Source organism: Diadema setosum, chromosome 1 (assembly GCF_964275005.1).
Source record: "Diadema setosum chromosome 1, eeDiaSeto1, whole genome shotgun sequence".
NCBI lineage: Eukaryota > Metazoa > Echinodermata > Echinoidea > Diadematoida > Diadematidae > Diadema > Diadema setosum.
In genome coordinates this window covers 4,499,625-4,517,896 of record NC_092685.1, presented here as the reverse complement: position 1 = coordinate 4,517,896, position 18,272 = coordinate 4,499,625, and the positions used below count along the sequence as shown (strand labels likewise).

At 38.3% G+C, this 18,272-nt stretch overlaps 1 protein-coding gene across 2 annotated transcripts in view; it reads right to left on the bottom strand.

The window, feature by feature from the left end:
• Positions 1-2,651: 2,651 nt before the first annotated feature.
• The window catches only part of LOC140233372 (1-phosphatidylinositol 4,5-bisphosphate phosphodiesterase beta-4-like), a 181,771-nt gene continuing 166,150 nt past the window's right edge, over positions 2,652-18,272 (bottom strand). For both annotated transcript variants that reach the window (XM_072313489.1, XM_072313481.1), the window contains 15 exons: positions 17,714-17,890; positions 16,473-16,575; positions 13,991-14,155; positions 12,907-13,006; positions 12,412-12,516; positions 11,436-11,524; positions 10,586-10,757; positions 9,772-9,878; positions 7,426-7,541; positions 6,573-6,648; positions 5,761-5,936; positions 4,691-4,792; positions 4,032-4,089; positions 3,389-3,475; positions 2,652-2,810 (listed from right to left, as the gene is read on the bottom strand). In XM_072313489.1, the coding sequence (XP_072169590.1) occupies positions 2,727-2,810; positions 3,389-3,475; positions 4,032-4,089; positions 4,691-4,792; positions 5,761-5,936; positions 6,573-6,648; positions 7,426-7,541; positions 9,772-9,878; positions 10,586-10,757; positions 11,436-11,524; positions 12,412-12,516; positions 12,907-13,006; positions 13,991-14,155; positions 16,473-16,575; positions 17,714-17,890 (1,717 nt within the window). In that variant the 3' untranslated portion in view covers positions 2,652-2,726. The remainder of the gene's footprint in view (positions 2,811-3,388; positions 3,476-4,031; positions 4,090-4,690; positions 4,793-5,760; positions 5,937-6,572; positions 6,649-7,425; positions 7,542-9,771; positions 9,879-10,585; positions 10,758-11,435; positions 11,525-12,411; positions 12,517-12,906; positions 13,007-13,990; positions 14,156-16,472; positions 16,576-17,713; positions 17,891-18,272) is intronic.

Below are 18,272 nucleotides of genomic sequence, written 5' to 3'. Positions count from 1 at the left end.
CGAGCCAACATGACTTTTTATCATTTTTATTGGTTTGTTCTCACTATCCAAGAATGCAGATAAGGTAGTATGATCTCAACACGTGGAACATAAAGCATAAGGCTGAACCTTATACTCTTACTCCAACACAAAAATTACTGCTTTTCTACTCATGGCAGGGTGCTCAACAGGTTATTGCATGTTTACAAACTTTACCATAGATAACTCATGTTTGACTTCATAGCAAAAATATCTTCTAGAGTGTATCCCATGCAGTGAGGAAAAGGAGTGAGCCTTGTTCTATTGAACGTATTGCCTTTGTAATGTGGAAAGGAAGGAGAAGTGAGGCCAGCCGTATTGCTTGAAGAAATAGAACTGTCTTGCCACTCATGCAACTCTATCAAGCTTTCGCAGAGTGCCAGCTGAAATATCTGTGCAGTGTTTGTCCCTTTTTCCCTGTCATGGCCTCGTGGAGTGTTTTCTGTTTATTTTTTAGAAGACAACAAGGACACCAAAATGGGCAAATATCTAAGACGTGAAAACTATGGTGTCTATCGAGGAGGTCTTTGCTGTATATCGAAAGGTAAGAAGCCTTGTATGGCAGCAGATGTTTGCGTTAACATTTCTGAAATAATTTACAAAGCAGAACACATGTAGATGTCACGGAGTTCCAATATAAACTGTTTTACAAAACAATCATCTTCGCTGAAAACTATGATACACGTAATGAGGCAGGGAAACCTAGCATTCAATCACAGAGGAAGAAAATGGTTGGAGGGGCTATGTACATATTTCCAGTTTTGACACCTGAAAAATTACAACTGACATATTCGTACATGCAAATTCCACTCGCAGAGTTAAGTGATTGTGGCAATAGAAACTTTATACACACTTGATATACATGTAATATACATTGTAGAGAAAACGAACTGCTGCCGATGGCACAGCATTTTTACTGTCATAGTCTGTTCGAAACTTTTCAGTATAAAAATGTCTAGTACTAGCTGAGGATCAAGTCCCGTCTGTACAGTCACTATAAGAGCGATCACTGGCCTTCTAGTGCAGTCTGTCCGGTGGCAGATTGAGAACCAAAAAGAATGTTTGCTTATCTTTCAATCCATCAAATATCTACAAGTAAAAAAAAAAAAAAGAATTATGAAGCTACTTTTGTGTTGAGAAGAGATTCCATTTCAGTAAAAGAGTCCTTCACTCCCAACTAGAGCAACCTGTATTTTTGTGCTGTTGAAAGAAAATGAAATAGCACTCTCTACTCACAATGTCATTGAAATTGTTTCATTTTCTTTCTATTTGATAGTACAGAACAAAGGAGGCATGCATTCAATTCGAGATGTTACAGGACATGATGAAAAGCCCAGGACTTTGAGTGAAGGAAAAAATAGTCAACTTGGTTTCATCATTGGGATTACTGTAAAAGTGGATATTTTCGCGCGACTTATTTTTCGCGCTCAGCCGGGTAAGAAGAGTTTCACATATTTTTTATTCCGCAGAATCGAAACGTCAAGTACTGGAACATATGGCAAGCAAAAATATTCACATGCTTTTATTTTTGCGCTAGTTTCTGGTTGCGCGGAATGCGCGAAAATTTCCAAATTTACAGTACAGTAGCACAATCCAATTCCTTATCAGGAGTCACTTGTCTTGGTGCAATGCAGTGCACTCCTATAGAGGAAGTCCAGAGCTATGAAATTAGCCAGATCCATCGTGGGGTGGCCCTTTCTAAGATGCCCTCTGAACTCCTGCTGATGGCTGTCCATGCATGAGTGACATCTCCCTGCAAAGCATGTCTCCACCTACCAAGATTCTGCAAGATTGGAACCTATGCCTTGATACTGCCTAGAAGTGCTATCCCAATCAAGTGATTGATGTATCCACATGTGTGGGAAAAGTTCATGGACTCTACAGAGTCCTATAATGATGCATCATGAGATTGATAGTTACCATGGCATCATTGTTTGAATCAAGTATTTCTTCCCAATTTCCTGGTCCTTCATCATCTCAAACAAACTGCCTCGTACCAAAATCCCTGATATTACTCTGAAATTTCACCGATTTGTGGTCCTCTCCTGCTTTACGGTATTCCTTTACGAATTTGGAATGATACAAATTTTTGTGAATCGATTCATGACTTTTGTGCAAAAAATCAGCTCATTCTCTCTATCACGCTCCACGAAAGGAATTGAAGGTGGTCCTCTCACACTCAGCTTTGGGTACATTGTTGAATACAGCCAGAAGTTGCTTGAGGTATGGTAACACCATCATGTCAGCCACGCAAACCTGAACTCATTTTCCATATACTACTCATTCCCTGCTCTTCAATATGCCCAGACTTCACTGAGTGCTACACAAAAAGGAGAATGATGTAACCTTAGCCTGTCATTGCTGCACAATCCTCTGAACATGTCAGAAAAATTGTGCTGGCCTTGCAGTGTGATATCAGCTGAAAATGAAAGCGGCAGAGCTACGGCTTCTTGAAATACACAACTGGTTGGCAAAAAAATACAAGATATCTTTGTATCAAAGTTTGTTTGTTCGGGTTTTTTTTTTTTCATGCAGTAGCGTTGAAAAAGTCCAGTATAACCTTGACACCCATGTTACAGGAGTGTTCTACTGCAGTGTTATGATTCTGAAAAGCTGAAACTCCTGTCCTCAGGGATGAGATGGCTGAGTGAGCAAAAGATGCCTAGCAGTGACTTGCAGACAGAGAGGCCAAGGTAAGGTGTGCGGGGTCAGACGGTTGATGCGTCCGGTAGCGGAGGAAGGCGGACTTTGTTGGCCGCTCCGTCGAGGACAACTTTCTCCTCTTCCATCATCTGATATAAAGGAGAGAGAAAGATAACGATAGAGAAACAGAGAGATAGAGAGCGAGAAAGTTAAGAAACACATAGTGACTGAGTAAGACATAGAGAATATGAGGTGGTTCTGTACTGGTTTGCACTGAAGCTTGTATAATAGTACTTCAGCACTGTAGCAAGAGCAGAGTGACACATAAGAGAAATCATCAGTACAATCAATGCATAAAACACTGACCCCTCAGTGCAAACCCTAGAGTTGTTGGGCAATACGAAGTTACCACCGCATATGATGACTTTTCATGCCAAGCAAAATGAAGATAAGCTCTAAAATGCATTAATTTAACAAACTCTGTCAATACAACAAAAAAAAAAAAGAAAAAAAAAAAGAAAATGTACTTTGGAGTTTCTTTTCGGGAATGTCACAGCTGTCATGATAGAGGATAAAATGTCATCTTCTGTAACAGTGCAGGTATACTACGCAGTCATGAACATAATTTTAGTTGATATTGTCTCACAAAATCAATCTACAACCCCTTGAGACCACTCAACTTTGGTGTAACAAGTTTTAAAGGAGGTTTCAACTTGCATATGCCTACCTTTTCCACTTCTTTGCGTAGTTTCTCAATCTGTTTGCTGTGAACCTGCTGGACTTCTTCCTTCTCCTTGTCTTGCTTCATCATCAGCTGTACCCGGAGAAAGAGAGAGAGAAAAGGAGAGAATGTAATGGATGATGATATATCCATCTCATCAAAAGATGGGATATTTTAAACAGAAATACAGAAATATGTCTACAGGATTTAAGGTTTTGTGGGATTATATAAAATTCTATTGGATGAGGTGATTGACTTTATCTTTATCTCAGAAGTATCTAAAAAAGCGGGAAAAATACTGTATTTACATATCAATATCCTGCACTTGTTCTTCTGAGAAAACATGTCTGAAAAGCTCTATATCATAATCAAAATATAATTTTTTCAAGGATTGAAAGGCTACTCCTTTTCATGTCGTGAAAGGAATGCAGATGAAGAACAACAAAAAAAGAAAATGACCACAAAAATGTAGTTCTGTAGTTTGCTAATTCATCTGGTGAGAAGCAGCCATGAGTAGTAGACTCTGTATATCCTTTTGAAGAGTAACTATTTAAGGATGTCACAAAATGCCACTGGGTTATGTTGCCCTTGAATGTCTTTCTTTTAACTGACCGAGACTGAACAAGGTTTCTCTTTTATTCACACTCACCCTCTTCCTCTCCTCCAGAAATTTCTTTGTGTTATTACTTTGAAGTTCTCGTACCCTCCTGCAATAAAAGAATGGAGAAAAACAAATATCACTTGTTGTTATACCACAAGATGCAAGGTACAGAGAACTTGGTCTATCAATCATGGTACAGACAGGCATATCGCTATAAATGCCTATCAAGATTTGATCTGAATGCATGAATAATAAAACAGGGTCAATCCAAACACGGAACTCCTACATTAGTTGCAATACAAATCTTAACAGTGTCAAAGTAATACAATCACACATCCCTGTAATGACATAGGGTTCACACCTGCACAGTCTGAGCATATAACTTAATATACGCATCAATTTCTATGAGCTACATGTATGCAAGGTTTGCTATCATAATTGTTTACAGCTATGTTAATTATCAAGCTACTCCTCGATTGAAAGTTGAATAGCACGTAACGATGAACATATTAATCAATTGTGACTGATTTCTTGAAAGAATGACAAGTGTTCATGACCTCACTAAGAAAGAGCATTTGTAATACTGAAGAATAATTTGTCTTCTTTGTGCATTTTTTAAAATTTGTTTGCTTGTTTATTTTCAAATGTGTGACTTTTAGTGGACCCACCAGGAGAATGCTACCTGTGAATGAGGCAAAGATTCTTACCTGTCTCTTTCAGCTTTGTTCTTGACACTCTTGTCATGACTGACAGCTTTTGTTGACTCCATTGAGTCTTTGGCCTGATTGGACTTCAGTTCCTTCATTTCCCTAAAATCCAGACAGAAGCCAAAGATGATAATTAGCTCATGTATTCATGATCACTGCAGGGGAAATATTCTGTAAATGTGCGTTGGCACACAGAACTCGAAACAATACATTGCAAGGAGAGATATCATAATTGCTTTTTTTTGTTTCGCCATTCAAAGCATAATTTGAAAATTCCAATGTGACATTTGACATATTGCTCATGTGCTATATCATTTTGTATTCTAATCAGAAAACCTTTTTGTCTTCTTTTGATCTAAACAAAGCATGTTCCAAGTTAAAGGGATGACTTAAATGTAATTCAGATGAAATAAAAAAAAAAAACAATTCTAAGAGGAATTAAAAGTTTATTTCATGAAAATCAGCTTTAAAATGGCTGAGATATTACAAAACAAAGCAGTCCTAATAAAAGGTGGGTCCCACATTCTATTAGGACAACTTCGTATTACTTTGTTTTTGGATATCTTAGCCATTCCATAACTGATTTTCATCAAATGAACTCTTAATTCCCCTTAGAATGGTATGCTCTCTAATATTCCATATTTGTGGTTACTAAATATCTCACAAAAAGTTAAAACCTGAATCCCCATCTCAACCAGAACTGTACCATCACTTTAAGGCACTTATCCTTCACTTCACAAACAGATGAATTATTCTCACCAACCCCCCCCCCCCCCCACATCCTGGACTATAGTCTCCTTCCTCTTGCTGATCTCGCCATGGTAACCACCATCTTCCTTATCCTCGTCACACTGACATCTTCACCACCCCCATAGCAGCCTTGCATGGAGTGATGGCAAACCATACAAAATAAAAGAAGAAAAGAAGAAGAACTGCCACTCTACACCAAGAGTAGATGGCATAAAGAGACTTCAGCTATCGCTTAATGTCTCAGGTACAGACATTCAACCCTGGACCGCATCACTCATGTGTGGTCCATTTTTTCCCCCCGTCTCCCCTGGATGCCTTACCTCTCGTGGCGTCCAGCCAAGAGCTGGATCTGGTCTTCCTGGGTGCTGACCATGAGCTTCTTGAGGAGGTCACAGCGTTGGTGGATGTGGTTCTCCTTCATGTTCACCTCCTCCATCTGTTGGCGGTGCACCATCTCGGCAAACTCCTTGCTCTGGTCCGCCACCACTTCCTTCACCTGTAATATTGCAACAGTGATGGGGGAGGTGTTGTTTGTGACCATCACCAGCAAAGCCGTTGGCTCTATAGACAAAATCAGCTCTCGTCTCCTGCCATTACGATGCCCAAGCCCTCAATTTGGCAGTGAAGTAGACACCTTGTAACAATTTGTACACTATGATATTTATTTCCATTTGGCATCATCCTTGATTTAGTGGAAGAGACCACATGTTCTTGAGCACTGCTGGCCATCCATCTTAATAAGTTTTGAGACAGTGTGTTGTTGGAAGCTAAAATTGTGCCCTTTCCCACTGGCTCCACCTTGAAAAAACTGGACAATACATGCTGTACAAAATACTAGTCAGATTGATCAGAACTCTTCATAAAGACACACAAACCAAACATCATATAATCCATAAACAAAGTGCTGCACTGAACACAGTATAAAATTTGTGAATGCAGTTCAAAGGCTTAAACATAATGTCTTCAAAGAATGTACAGCAATTTCGAAATGCACTTGATGTGACTGGTGATCATTCCAACATTGTGCCGTGCAATACACCAAAAAAATTATAGTCCATACTCACAGAAATCAAATGTTTGGCAACCCACAAGCAAATGAAAACAAAACAAAAGAAAGCGTTTTAACTCTCACCCTTGCCTTATGATCGTTCACTAATGACTGGACATGGCACTCCGTCTCTATCTTGAGGTCGCTACAGTTGCTTTCTCTGCATCAAGAATGGAAACAGAAAATTATGTCAAATTTGCGGACATTTCTTTGTAAAACAAAATTACTTTAATCACCAAAAATATGTGCTGTTCCTAAGATATTCTCGCTGCAAAGCTAGAGCTCTTGTTCCTAATTTTGAATGAGTCCACATTGCCTCATACAGCTAGACTAGTATTGTTCAAAGCTGAAAATGAAGTGGTTACATAAAGGATTGGAATGAAAAAAAAATGACAATCAATATTATCTGAAGTATATCAGTGAAATGTTGAGCTAAAACTTTGATATCTTACAGTGTAAAGCTCATTGCAAAGCTATCATCAACAATGTAAATACCTGTAATATGGCATGCAAAACGGAATGAAAGTTTACCCCTTTGCATCAATGGTATCAGACAGATTGGAATGAAAGTTTACCCCTTTGCATCAACGGTATCAGATAGACTGGAATGAAAGTTCACCCCTTTGCATCAATGGTATCAGATAGATTGGAGTGAAAGTTTACCCCTTTGCATCAATGGTATCAGACAGATTGAAAAGAAAGTTTACCCCTTTGCATCAATGGTATCAGATAGATTGGAATGAAAGTTTACCCCTTTGCATCAATGGTATCAGATAGATTGAAAAGAAAGTTTACCCCTTTGCATCAATGGTATCAGATGAATCAAAATAAAAGTACAACCTTCGCATCAATGGTATGAACTTTAATCATCAATGGAATGAAAGTTGACCCACTGCAACAATGGTATTAGATGAATGAAAATGAAAATGAAAATTACCCCTTCTTTTTGATGGCCTTCTCCAGACTTTTCTCACGCGTCAACTTTTCCCTGTCATGACAGGCTTCCATCTTATTCACCGTGGAGTAGTGCGTCTTCTGCAAAGTAGCTCTTTCCTGTGGTCACCATGACAAATAAGCAAATATAGGTTTTCCTGCTCAATTTCATACTTTTGTCGTTCAAATTCATATTCCGAGCATTCAGTTTCATGCATACCACGCTCGCAGCACTGAATCAGCTTTCAAATCTTAATCTGGTCATTCAAATTCACTATCCGAGCATTCAATTGTTCATTAGCATCATTCAAATTCCAGATAGCAGCATGCATTTCAGCAATGAGTATTCAAACTCATTTCAAGCTGGCGATGGAACCTTGTTGGTCATTCATATTTGTGAAAAGGCAACCAAGTTCCAAATCAGTGCATTTGATTTAAATGAATCAATGCATTATGTGAGATTGGGGTTTATGTGTGTCTTTTTTCTAATTTAGTTTTGAATAAATTGGCTCCATCATTAATACAGTTGCTTTGGGTAGGGTCTGTATCTCTTCATTCTCAAGTTAACACTCATTCAGGTACAATGGCAGCTCAACGTGCTCAATGCTACAGGCGCATCTAAAACGAGGATGGGGAAGGTTGATTGACACATTTGAGAACAAAAATCAGGACTACATTGCCCTGGCAGACACACTTGGAATAAACCGAGCAACACCCAAGTCGATAGTAGCAACATATTTGAAAGATGGCAGACGTGATAAGCTATACTATCAAGGGGAGATGACAGACATCACAAAATGGAAGATGAGATGAGAAATCGGCTGCAGCATGCCTCAGATCTTAATCCCCTGATAACTCTACAACAGCTGAAGGTAGATCTTGAAGCTTATTTTGCCACAGAAACCGTATGTGAGTACAAGCACCAACCATATGTGAGTACAAGCACCATAGCCTGATCCCTAGACGGAATGCTCATCACCATGAAGCTCACAGAAGATGTGCCCAACGCAAGGAATTCCCTCCAAGTTATGGACCTGCGCACTGAATACGCGCAGTGGTTCATGGAATGAGGAGTTGTGGCTCACTGTGTGTACATCGACGAGACGTAGACGGGCTACAGCATCTGGACGAGAAGATCATTTGGCAGAGCACCTTATTGTGTTCCAGCAAGAAGGGTAATACATGGGCAGCATGGGAAAAACTGCCACAAGGCTTCTGCCGTATCTGTGGAGATCAGCCTCATTCACCATTCGGGGGAAACTGTGACAAGGGATATGTTCTAGGCCTTTCTAGCCTAAACATCTCGTCATTGCGAGCAGGTATTTCCACCCGATGATTCCATCTTTCTGATCTATGACAACTCGCGTCAGCATGTCAGAGCACGGTTTCCTGAAGGTACCAACCCAAGGATCCAGCTCGGGTTCCTGCCACCGTATATTCGCCCTTTTTAACTCAACTGAAATGGCTCATTCGGCACTGAAGGCTGCACTCAAAAGAGCTCTTGCTCATCCAGAATGGCAACATCGGATCAGGGCCCAGGAAGCGGCTCAGCAAAGCAGGGATGAAGTAACAGCAATGACGGTGTGAACTAATCTACCAGGTTGGGAGGATGAATGTCAACATCATCACCCAAGAGAAATGTTAGCAGTGGTACCACCATGCTCAAGTCTACATGCCGCGATGTCTCGCTCGACATGAGATCAAAGCTTGAAAGAACCACCCCTTCACTGTTTTGGGGGGTTTAATGGCAGTAGGAAATGCAATGCTCATGTTTGGAAATTGAATGCACATACATGAATTTGATTTGAGAGACACAAATTAGAGTTCCCATTAATGAAATTGATTGCTCGGATTCTGAATTATAATGCCCGAATATTTCCACATGCGTGCATTGTGTGAAATTGAATGCTCAGCATTGGAACTTGAATGACAAAAGTATGAAATTGACCGGTAAAACCTCTAGAATCTTGTCCGGTAGCTTGTTTGAATGATGATATTACACAGCATCACTACTTGTACCTCATGATTCAGTTCAATTTATTGATTTCATAAGGCCACATTTACAATGAAATGAGGATATCTTCATATAATGATGAAACCATGACTGCAACTGTACAACCCATATTTTCCTCTGGTAATTTTCCTATATCATTTGCAATGCTGAGTTTTATGTAAATTGCAATTGTTTGATTGGACTACAGGGCATATAGAGATAAGCTGAAAACATGTAAGCACGCACATGTACATATCATATACATGTACATGAATATACAGGACATAATCTTATACATACATACAGACAGACAGACAACCAGAGGTAACAGAAAAAATAGAAACACGTGAGACTTGCTTTGGAATGTCTCTTGTTTAACGAGTCCTGCTCCTTCTGTTGCTTTTTTAACAGCTTCTGATAGGCCCGTTCCTTCTTCAGGGTCTCAGCTGTGATTGGTTGCATTCCTGGGGACAGAAAAGAAAAGTGAGACATACAATGACATACGTTGCATTCACAGGTTTGAAATATACGTTTGATTGCTATGAAGTGTAATGCCAAGCAAGACAATCTGATATTTACCTGCAACAAGTTCAATGACATACTTTAAAAGGTATTTGCAAATAATTATGTCAAGAGGAACTCCTATGCAACACAAGAAAGGAAATGATTTGGAATGTTTTAGTGTTATTTGTAGTCAACACCAAGTGAATGGTACCAATTACTGCAACTTTCCTCTTTGCTCTCTGTTCTGGATATAGACAGGAAACAAACATTTCCATGTTAAAAAGGGGAATCTTTAACAAACATTTCCATGTTAAAAAGGGGAATCTTTAATATCTTATCAAAAAAGCATATCTAATGGTACAGCTGCGTAATGCTGCCAGTCTTTGGCTTTTTTTCCCCTTCTTTTTATCTAAACTACATAAGCCATTCAAGAGTTTCCAAACATGCTTTAGTCGATGGTTGATGATTTAGGGTGAGAAATCCGGGGTTCACATGATGTGTTTCAGAATTGTGTCATGCCGAATCAAAGATGGTGAGATGGTGAGATGGTGAAAAAGTTGTACCCTAACACTATGACAGCTAGTGTTTCAAGTTGGTATTGTAATAGCCCAGCTGTTCATCTCAGCCTCATGGCTGTTACAGATCTGGTGCTTACTATGCCCCTCACCTTTCTGTTTCTCCTTGCCGTCACACTTGCCCATGAAGTTGGAGCCCTGCTTGAGTGGTGGGGCACCTGGGGTGAAGCCCCCAATGACCGGAGTCTGGCTGGTGGGGGTCTGGGGGTGCCGAACTGTTGGTCTCTTCTTGCTGTTGACTGTTGGCACCTCGCTGATTTCATTCTACACAGGGGTACAAAAATATATTGGATTGATGGATGACTTGAGTTCATCAGGGTGGTAGCCCTTTAATTTACAATTCATCTTGATCCATATCATATGGATAGCAAGCTTTTGATGTATCAAATATATAGGATATTGAAACCTCCAAGCACAAAGGGTTGATTAACTGCAATTTCTCTGTTTTCTAAATCACTAAACATTATGCATTTGTAATGAAACATTAACCAAGGACAAAATCAAGGAAATTCTCTAAAATACTAAAGACATACATGTGTCTTTTAATGATATACATTTCAAATTCAGTTGTATTTTGTTAACCTGTTCCATACTGAATTCTGAAATGCCCATAGACTTAACACGCAGGCCATCACGTTCCCGTACGGAACGGGTTAACAGGACACAATAATGCATTTTTTTGTGAGTCAAATTTGATGATGTCATTGGGTCCAAGGTATAGGCACGTCAATGGACATACAAAAGTTTCTGAATGCAATACACAAGCAAAGTTTTCCTTTCACATAACACATTCTTCATGTCACAGAGTTTCATGACAATGAAATAAGGTCTTCTGTCTGGAAGCGAATATTGAATTGGTTCGAAACATATCATGTATTTCTGTGAAGATGTTTTTATATGCAACTACGTTTCTCATCATGTTTATGATAAAGTGTCAGTCACCTCTTCAATTCCCATGGACTGTAACTGCTTTGCTCTCTTCTCAGCTTGCGATAGGTATAGTTGGGGATCGGAAAGCGCATCAACAAATTCTGAAAGGTAGTTGCAAGGAAAAATATATTCGATTGAATCCCATGCCAGTAAAAGAAATTAAACAAGCACAAAGATCATGAATATTGTGATAATAGATGAAAGATATACTAAAAGTTTTTGATCAGAAACATGATTATCAAGCAAGGCATAAGAGTTGTAGGAGACCGAAATGACCACATACTCATCTTGAATGTAAACATGAGGGAATATGATGTTACTATATGATAACTATGCAATAATTATTTCCTATTTTCTATGGTGGTCTCCAAATGAAACATGTTTGTATATATTTTAATTTGTCATCAGTAATATCTATTTAATTACATTATTTCAGTTAATCAGTTAAACATAAAAAAAAAAATCATTACAATTTCAAGTCAATGTGTATCATATATTCATAATGGGAGCCAATAAAACTCTATAAGGCTTGATGAGAAATGCCTCCCACCCCCCCATGTGAATATGAGACTATCACAACTGAAAGAATGGGTACAAAATATATAAAGAAATAATTATATAATTTTCATGTTTCAAAGAAGGTTTAATCATCTATTAACCTCTTTGAATATCTTTTTAAAATATCATTATCAACAACATTATGCCAAGACCAATAATACATCATTCTAATTCTTACAAATGACATTCACAAAATATCTAGAATAAAAAGCTTCAAAAGAATACATAAGGTAGATTTTCTTATGTTTTTAATCTTTTGCCACTTTTTAACAAAAGAGCAATATATATATATATATATATATATATATATATATATATATATATATATATATATATATATATATATATAAATATCTACCAGTATCTTTTGTGAAGTAAATGATGAGTTTCGGAAGGTGCATATGTTTTTATTTATAGTCCTGCGACTTACGTGTTAATCCATCAGGGACGTAGGTTTTGAGCTGTATACAGCAGAAGACAGTGGGCAATGAGAGGGGAAAGTTACCCTCTGTGCGCAGCGAAATATGCCTGTAACCTGCAGAATACACAAACAAACATACAACCATACGAAAATAATAAATGGGAGGAATCAGTGGTGATGGATTACTCTGTTTATACATGAAATATACCGAGGGGTGGGGTCGAAAGTTCTGCATCAGGACTCCCAGGTCAATTCTGGCGGAAAACTCTTGCACAAGTTGGTCATAACGACTTTTAAAATTATGTACCAAATGAAGAAAAATTGCTGCATTCATCTATCAATACTCTCATACACCACCAACAAACAAATAAATAACATATTACAACGATGACTTGAGTAATCATGCACAGGGTTTATCAATGCAAGTCAAAATTCTGTAAGTTCTTGCTGCTCCTGATACAAGGAAAAAATGTCTCTTATGAGACATATGGTCTGTTGACTCACCTGCCTGTAACCCATCCAAAGGAAGAATTCGCTGCCCGATTAGTTTGCCCCCTTCCTCATACACCGCTATCCTCAGGACTGCAAGATCCGGTAATACCACCTGTTGGCACACACACACACACAGAAAACTCACAACTGTGCCGCCTTCACTATGGTTATTACTACATTATTATTATATCATATTTCCAGGATAATGACAGAAGAGCAGTGCCCAAATTGAATGTTTTACAATGTCACTTCTCACCAAGATGTGGAATCTAAATATAAAAGATCTTCTCTCCTGCAACCTGGAGTCGTCGGCTGAGAATGATAAGGGCGTTAAGATGCCTCGAACACTATGGCTTTAGTGGCAACTTAACGCCCTTTGTCATTCTCAATCGACAAAGTTATGGATCAGATAGTGGATCATGTGTAATTCTTGAATATTACTTCAAATTAAGAATAACAGTGACAATTTTTGACATATTTCACTGTATCACTGATATCATCAACTTCTCTCTCTTTTTTTTTATCAATATATGGCCTGGTGTAGAATAAGGATGAAGGAGACCTCTTGCTTAATAATTTGGAATTACGTCCAAAATGATAATGCTCATGCATCTTGTATTCACAGGAACATGTATTGATCCTTATTTGAAATCATCATGTGGGTCTGGAATAGGAAATCTGCTTTAATATCGCAGAATTGATATCAAATAAGACTAGTCCTATAACCATATCATGACAACACTGTAATACTATCAAACATGAACTAGACAAAGTTGCTCAGCAGTCCAAAGAAATAAACTGAAGGTGTTAATAGAAATAAAGGTAAGTTTACCTTCTTTCAACATTTCAATCTGTGGGCAACTTAAGTAAAGGTTTGACATATGCTATTTCCCTTCCTCTTACCATTTCAGACAAATGCTTAAAACAGACCATGAAAAAAAACTGTCGAAGGGAAGCAAAATGGAATGGAAACCTTTTGGGTCCTTATCTTATGGTGCCATATCAATATATTAAGAAGAGGAGGATCCCTAGATGTACTTTGCATGCCGCTACTTAATAAAATGGCTAAAAACACACAAAAAAGAAGTCTTCTCACTTTTCTGAATACAAAGGGTTCCTCATTGTAGACAGGATTGAGTCCATTGTTGGGCACGGTCCTCGTCCGGTGTTCTCTCCGTATCGTGTCCGTGGGAAGACCGTACATATCCACCTCTACGTAGGTGCCGACTTTCTTGTCAGACAAGAACTGGCCAGAGATGACCTGCATGAGGCAAAAATAGTGCAAAGAAAGAAAAAAATTAATGAATGCATACAAGTTAGCCAAGAAATATTGGGATCTGGACAAGTGTTTCACGTATGGATAGTTTCTGAGAAGCCTGGACTATAATCCTCTTCTGTAAGTGTAAACAGATAAGAAATCAACTTCATGTCATTGAGATACTGCAAAAGCGGATATTTGCGATGAATTTTGCAAGACCTTTTTTCCGTGGAATCAAAACATATAATGATCTTAGGTGCAAGCCAAGCAAAAAATGTGTGTGATTGTATTTTCCCACTAGTTTTTAATCACACCAAAATGCGAGAAAAATTCCACCCAACAAAAATGTCCACTTTCCCAGTAAATACTGAGATACTGGCTCTAAGCCTACCATTTTTCGAAGTAAAATGCCAAAGTGGCGGCTCCTAAAGTAACCTAAAGAATTCAGTCGTTAAATGAGGTATGTCTATGTATGCTATATGTTACATATTTGTAAATTTATAAACTTTTTTTTGGGATAAATTCATCAAACATTTGCATCCATTGAGGAAGAATAGGCGTGAATCTTTCTCTACCTGTCTATCTATTTATACATAAATACTGTTGTAACTGAAAACTGAGAGTACCTGTAGACATGGAAACAAGGAGAAAATGGGTTGACACATGCTTGAGAAAATGTTTAATATTTCCAAAACTATGAGAATAGAAGGGTGTGGGCAAATGGCGATGATTCTATTCTTTTGATTCCTCCTGAAGTATTTTTGATTGTTTTTTCATTTATTCATTTTCATTTTCAACAACAAAGAATAGAAGTGTGCAAAACATTTCATGTAAAAGTACTCTTATTGTACTTCATGACACATCAAACATCTGTCCAAGTTCAATATTTTCTAGACGGACATTTTCTGTCTCTAAGTTGCTACATCATCAGACTAGCCTAGACAGATGGGACAGACATAGACCCTCAAAAGGAGAGGAATGAGAGAGAGAAGGGGGGGGGGGGGGGGAGACTGACTAAAAAAATGTGTAATCTCTCTAACATCCCCAACATGGATGTACTAGTATACACAAAACATGATCTTGAATACATGTTTAAACTTTTCGGTGCCAAAGAGTCATATGTGCATAAATTTCACACAAAAACCTATGAGCATGTGATATAATGTGGCAGGCAGTGGGTTAAAAGCTGTAAAACCTGCAAACACTCTCACACGGAAGAGAATGAGATGTGATATGAGAAACTTCTATGGTGTAGAGACTAGCTACTGTCTATGAAGAAAAAGAGTTTGGTAGAGATTAACCAGACTTGTCTAATTTAGATGCTCTTTAGGATGTCTAGATCCATCTATCCATGTGGGTGGGAGAGCATAAATTATTCCCATTTGTTTTCATGATGTAGGGTACTCTAAATCTAACTCCTCTTGATCCTCCCATCTCTTGATCTCTTTCCACTTTGTCTAATGTCCTTCTGCGTCTTTCCTCCTCCCCTCCTCAATTCTCAATTTATAGTTCATTTCCGACTCTCCTAACTACTTGTCCGCTGTTGCTCATTTCCTATTCTCAGAATGGCAAACCTTCTCCCCCCCCCCCCCCCCACTACCTTTCCTCAAGCCTGGAACATGATGCTACTTGCCTCAGCAGATAAAAGTTGATGGATATTACATATGAATGGGATAATGTGACCATAAATTACGTGAGGGCTGTCAGAGACATAAGAGGAAACAGTCAGAAAAAAGCCGATTCCTCCCCTCCCTCGCAGTTAAGCAAGATTACAGCATTACCATGACTCACGCAGAATGCACCATTCTTGAAAATGATGTCGTTTAAATGGCTGCTCATCTATAAACATTCAAACAGTAAAGTGAGGAAAGGGTTTTGTGAAACTACTTCCGTAATTTGCTTCTGCTATGCGAAAAAGCGGGGGGGGGGGGGGGGAGATGTCTCACGCAGGATTTTGCAAATTTTGGATGAAGCACGAAAGGTAAAAATAGATTCCAGCAGCCTGAAGCACTCAGCATCCAACCCATGATTTTCCAGCAGCAGTGATGCTGAGATTTCTTTCTTTTTTTTCTTTTTTTTGTTGAAAACATGTAACATAACCCTATTCAACATTGAATCTTTGTTTTTCTCTTCTTTTTCATTCTGAGAGGACTTTATTAGCTTAATATCTTTTTCTCTCACAGCACATCCTGTACACAAGGCATGTCAGTTAACCATAGATCTAGGAACTACATGGATATTATGCACTGTGTGGACAATAAATTGGCTAAGTACAGACATGGATTCTTTCAGTAGAGAAAGGAGAGACTGGTAAACTAACCTGAACTGAGCATGTTGCTGCTATGACACCATCAACAGGTGACTCAGAGAAAGGATCAAACGTCCTGTCTGGTCTCCTCATAAAATCTGGCTTCAGTAAGTACCTGGATCGCACACACACACACAAAAAAAAAAAGTCAACACAACCTTTAATATCAAGTTTTGATGATATAATATGTATGAGGGGAACCATATTCACACAAGACTTATTCAAAATTTCAAGTAATCAAGCTCATGGTTGTTGAGTAATTTCATCTTCTAATGAATCAAATGGCCGTAAGTTGAGTCATTTGACTGATATCATTTCAATCTGTGATGGAAGCAATGTTTTTCCATCCAAGTGACTAATAGTCACAGTGTCATGCTTTACTACTTCAGGGAGAGTGAGCTAAAACAGAATGCAGGGCAGTGGCAGGTAATGATAGAAACGATATGTGTCATCCAATGAGTTTGTATTAAAAAGAATATTGATGACTCTCAGACTCATTTCCATAAGCAATCATTACTCTAAACTCATTCCCTGAAGTAATCAGACAGTACATGGCAACGACTCCACCCACACCATCTCAAACTGAACCATTTCTAATGGATGGAAGAATCATTACCTTTCATGAATGGGCTTCTCGTGTTACATCAAACATGAGTCACCATACAAACTCACCAATATCCTCTTTTGAAGGGTACAAAAATGCAACACAGCTTTCCATATTGTGTAAATGCAATATCATTAAAAAGCTTACAAATAAAAATTCATTTCGTCAATGAGCCAACAGTCCCAGTCTGAAATAAAAGAGTTTTCATGACTTTCTTGAGAGCACAAATGCACTTCTTATTGTTTCATTCATTTTGCTAGATTCACTGTGACTGGTATATTCATTTTGATCCATTGTTTTGCTTTTGAACATTTGTACATGGTGTAGTGTATTCTGTGACACTCGTTTTGAATTATACAATTTTTAACCTATTTTGTGGATACAACTGATAGTTGAGGTTTTTGTGTTTTTGTTTTTTCATCAATGGGTTGTGCACTGTGTGAATAAATAAAGACATCTCAATAAATATACATTGCAATCACTTGAGCCAAAGACTACAAAAGTATTTTATCTAAATTATGCTGTTTTAGAGGGAGAAGCGAAAACTGTTCAAACAATTCCACTCTTTGATTACATACTCTAAGGAAAGAAGGAAACACTTTATGAAATGAATAGTAAAAAACAGAGAGCAGTAATACATGCGACTCACCCACAGGAGCCATTGTACTCAAATTTTCCCTGATTGAGTTGCATGCCGATGTCGGGGGACTGAAAGTTGAGAGCGACCATCTGGCAGCCGGCGTTCCAGAAGATCTGTGGCATGTAGTTGCTGGAGTCATAGCGTCCACCTTTGGGGTAGATCCTGCTCATCTGACGTTTATTGTAACTGAAAGATCACCAAGTTAAGGAAGAAGAGACCCGACATTTTTGCATAAGAAAAACAAGAAAGGACCAACAAGGACAATTTTTATGATTTTATTATGATTATTTCTTTTTTTAAAAGTGACATTGCTTTTGATGAAGTTTTACATCAGAGTGAACCAGTACATCTTATCAGTTACTGAAGTCTTTAATACCAATCTTGGTAAAACAGCCGTTGAGGGGACAAATTACAAAATTCTTGTTAGACATTTGTCAGTACACATATGATGCATAGGCACGGGTGCATCTCTGAGAACTGAATTGCATGAGTTTACTTTGGAATGGTTTAATACACAACATGCTGTTGAGTGGGTTTTAGACTGTTTCAAAAGTTAATGAGTGCATAC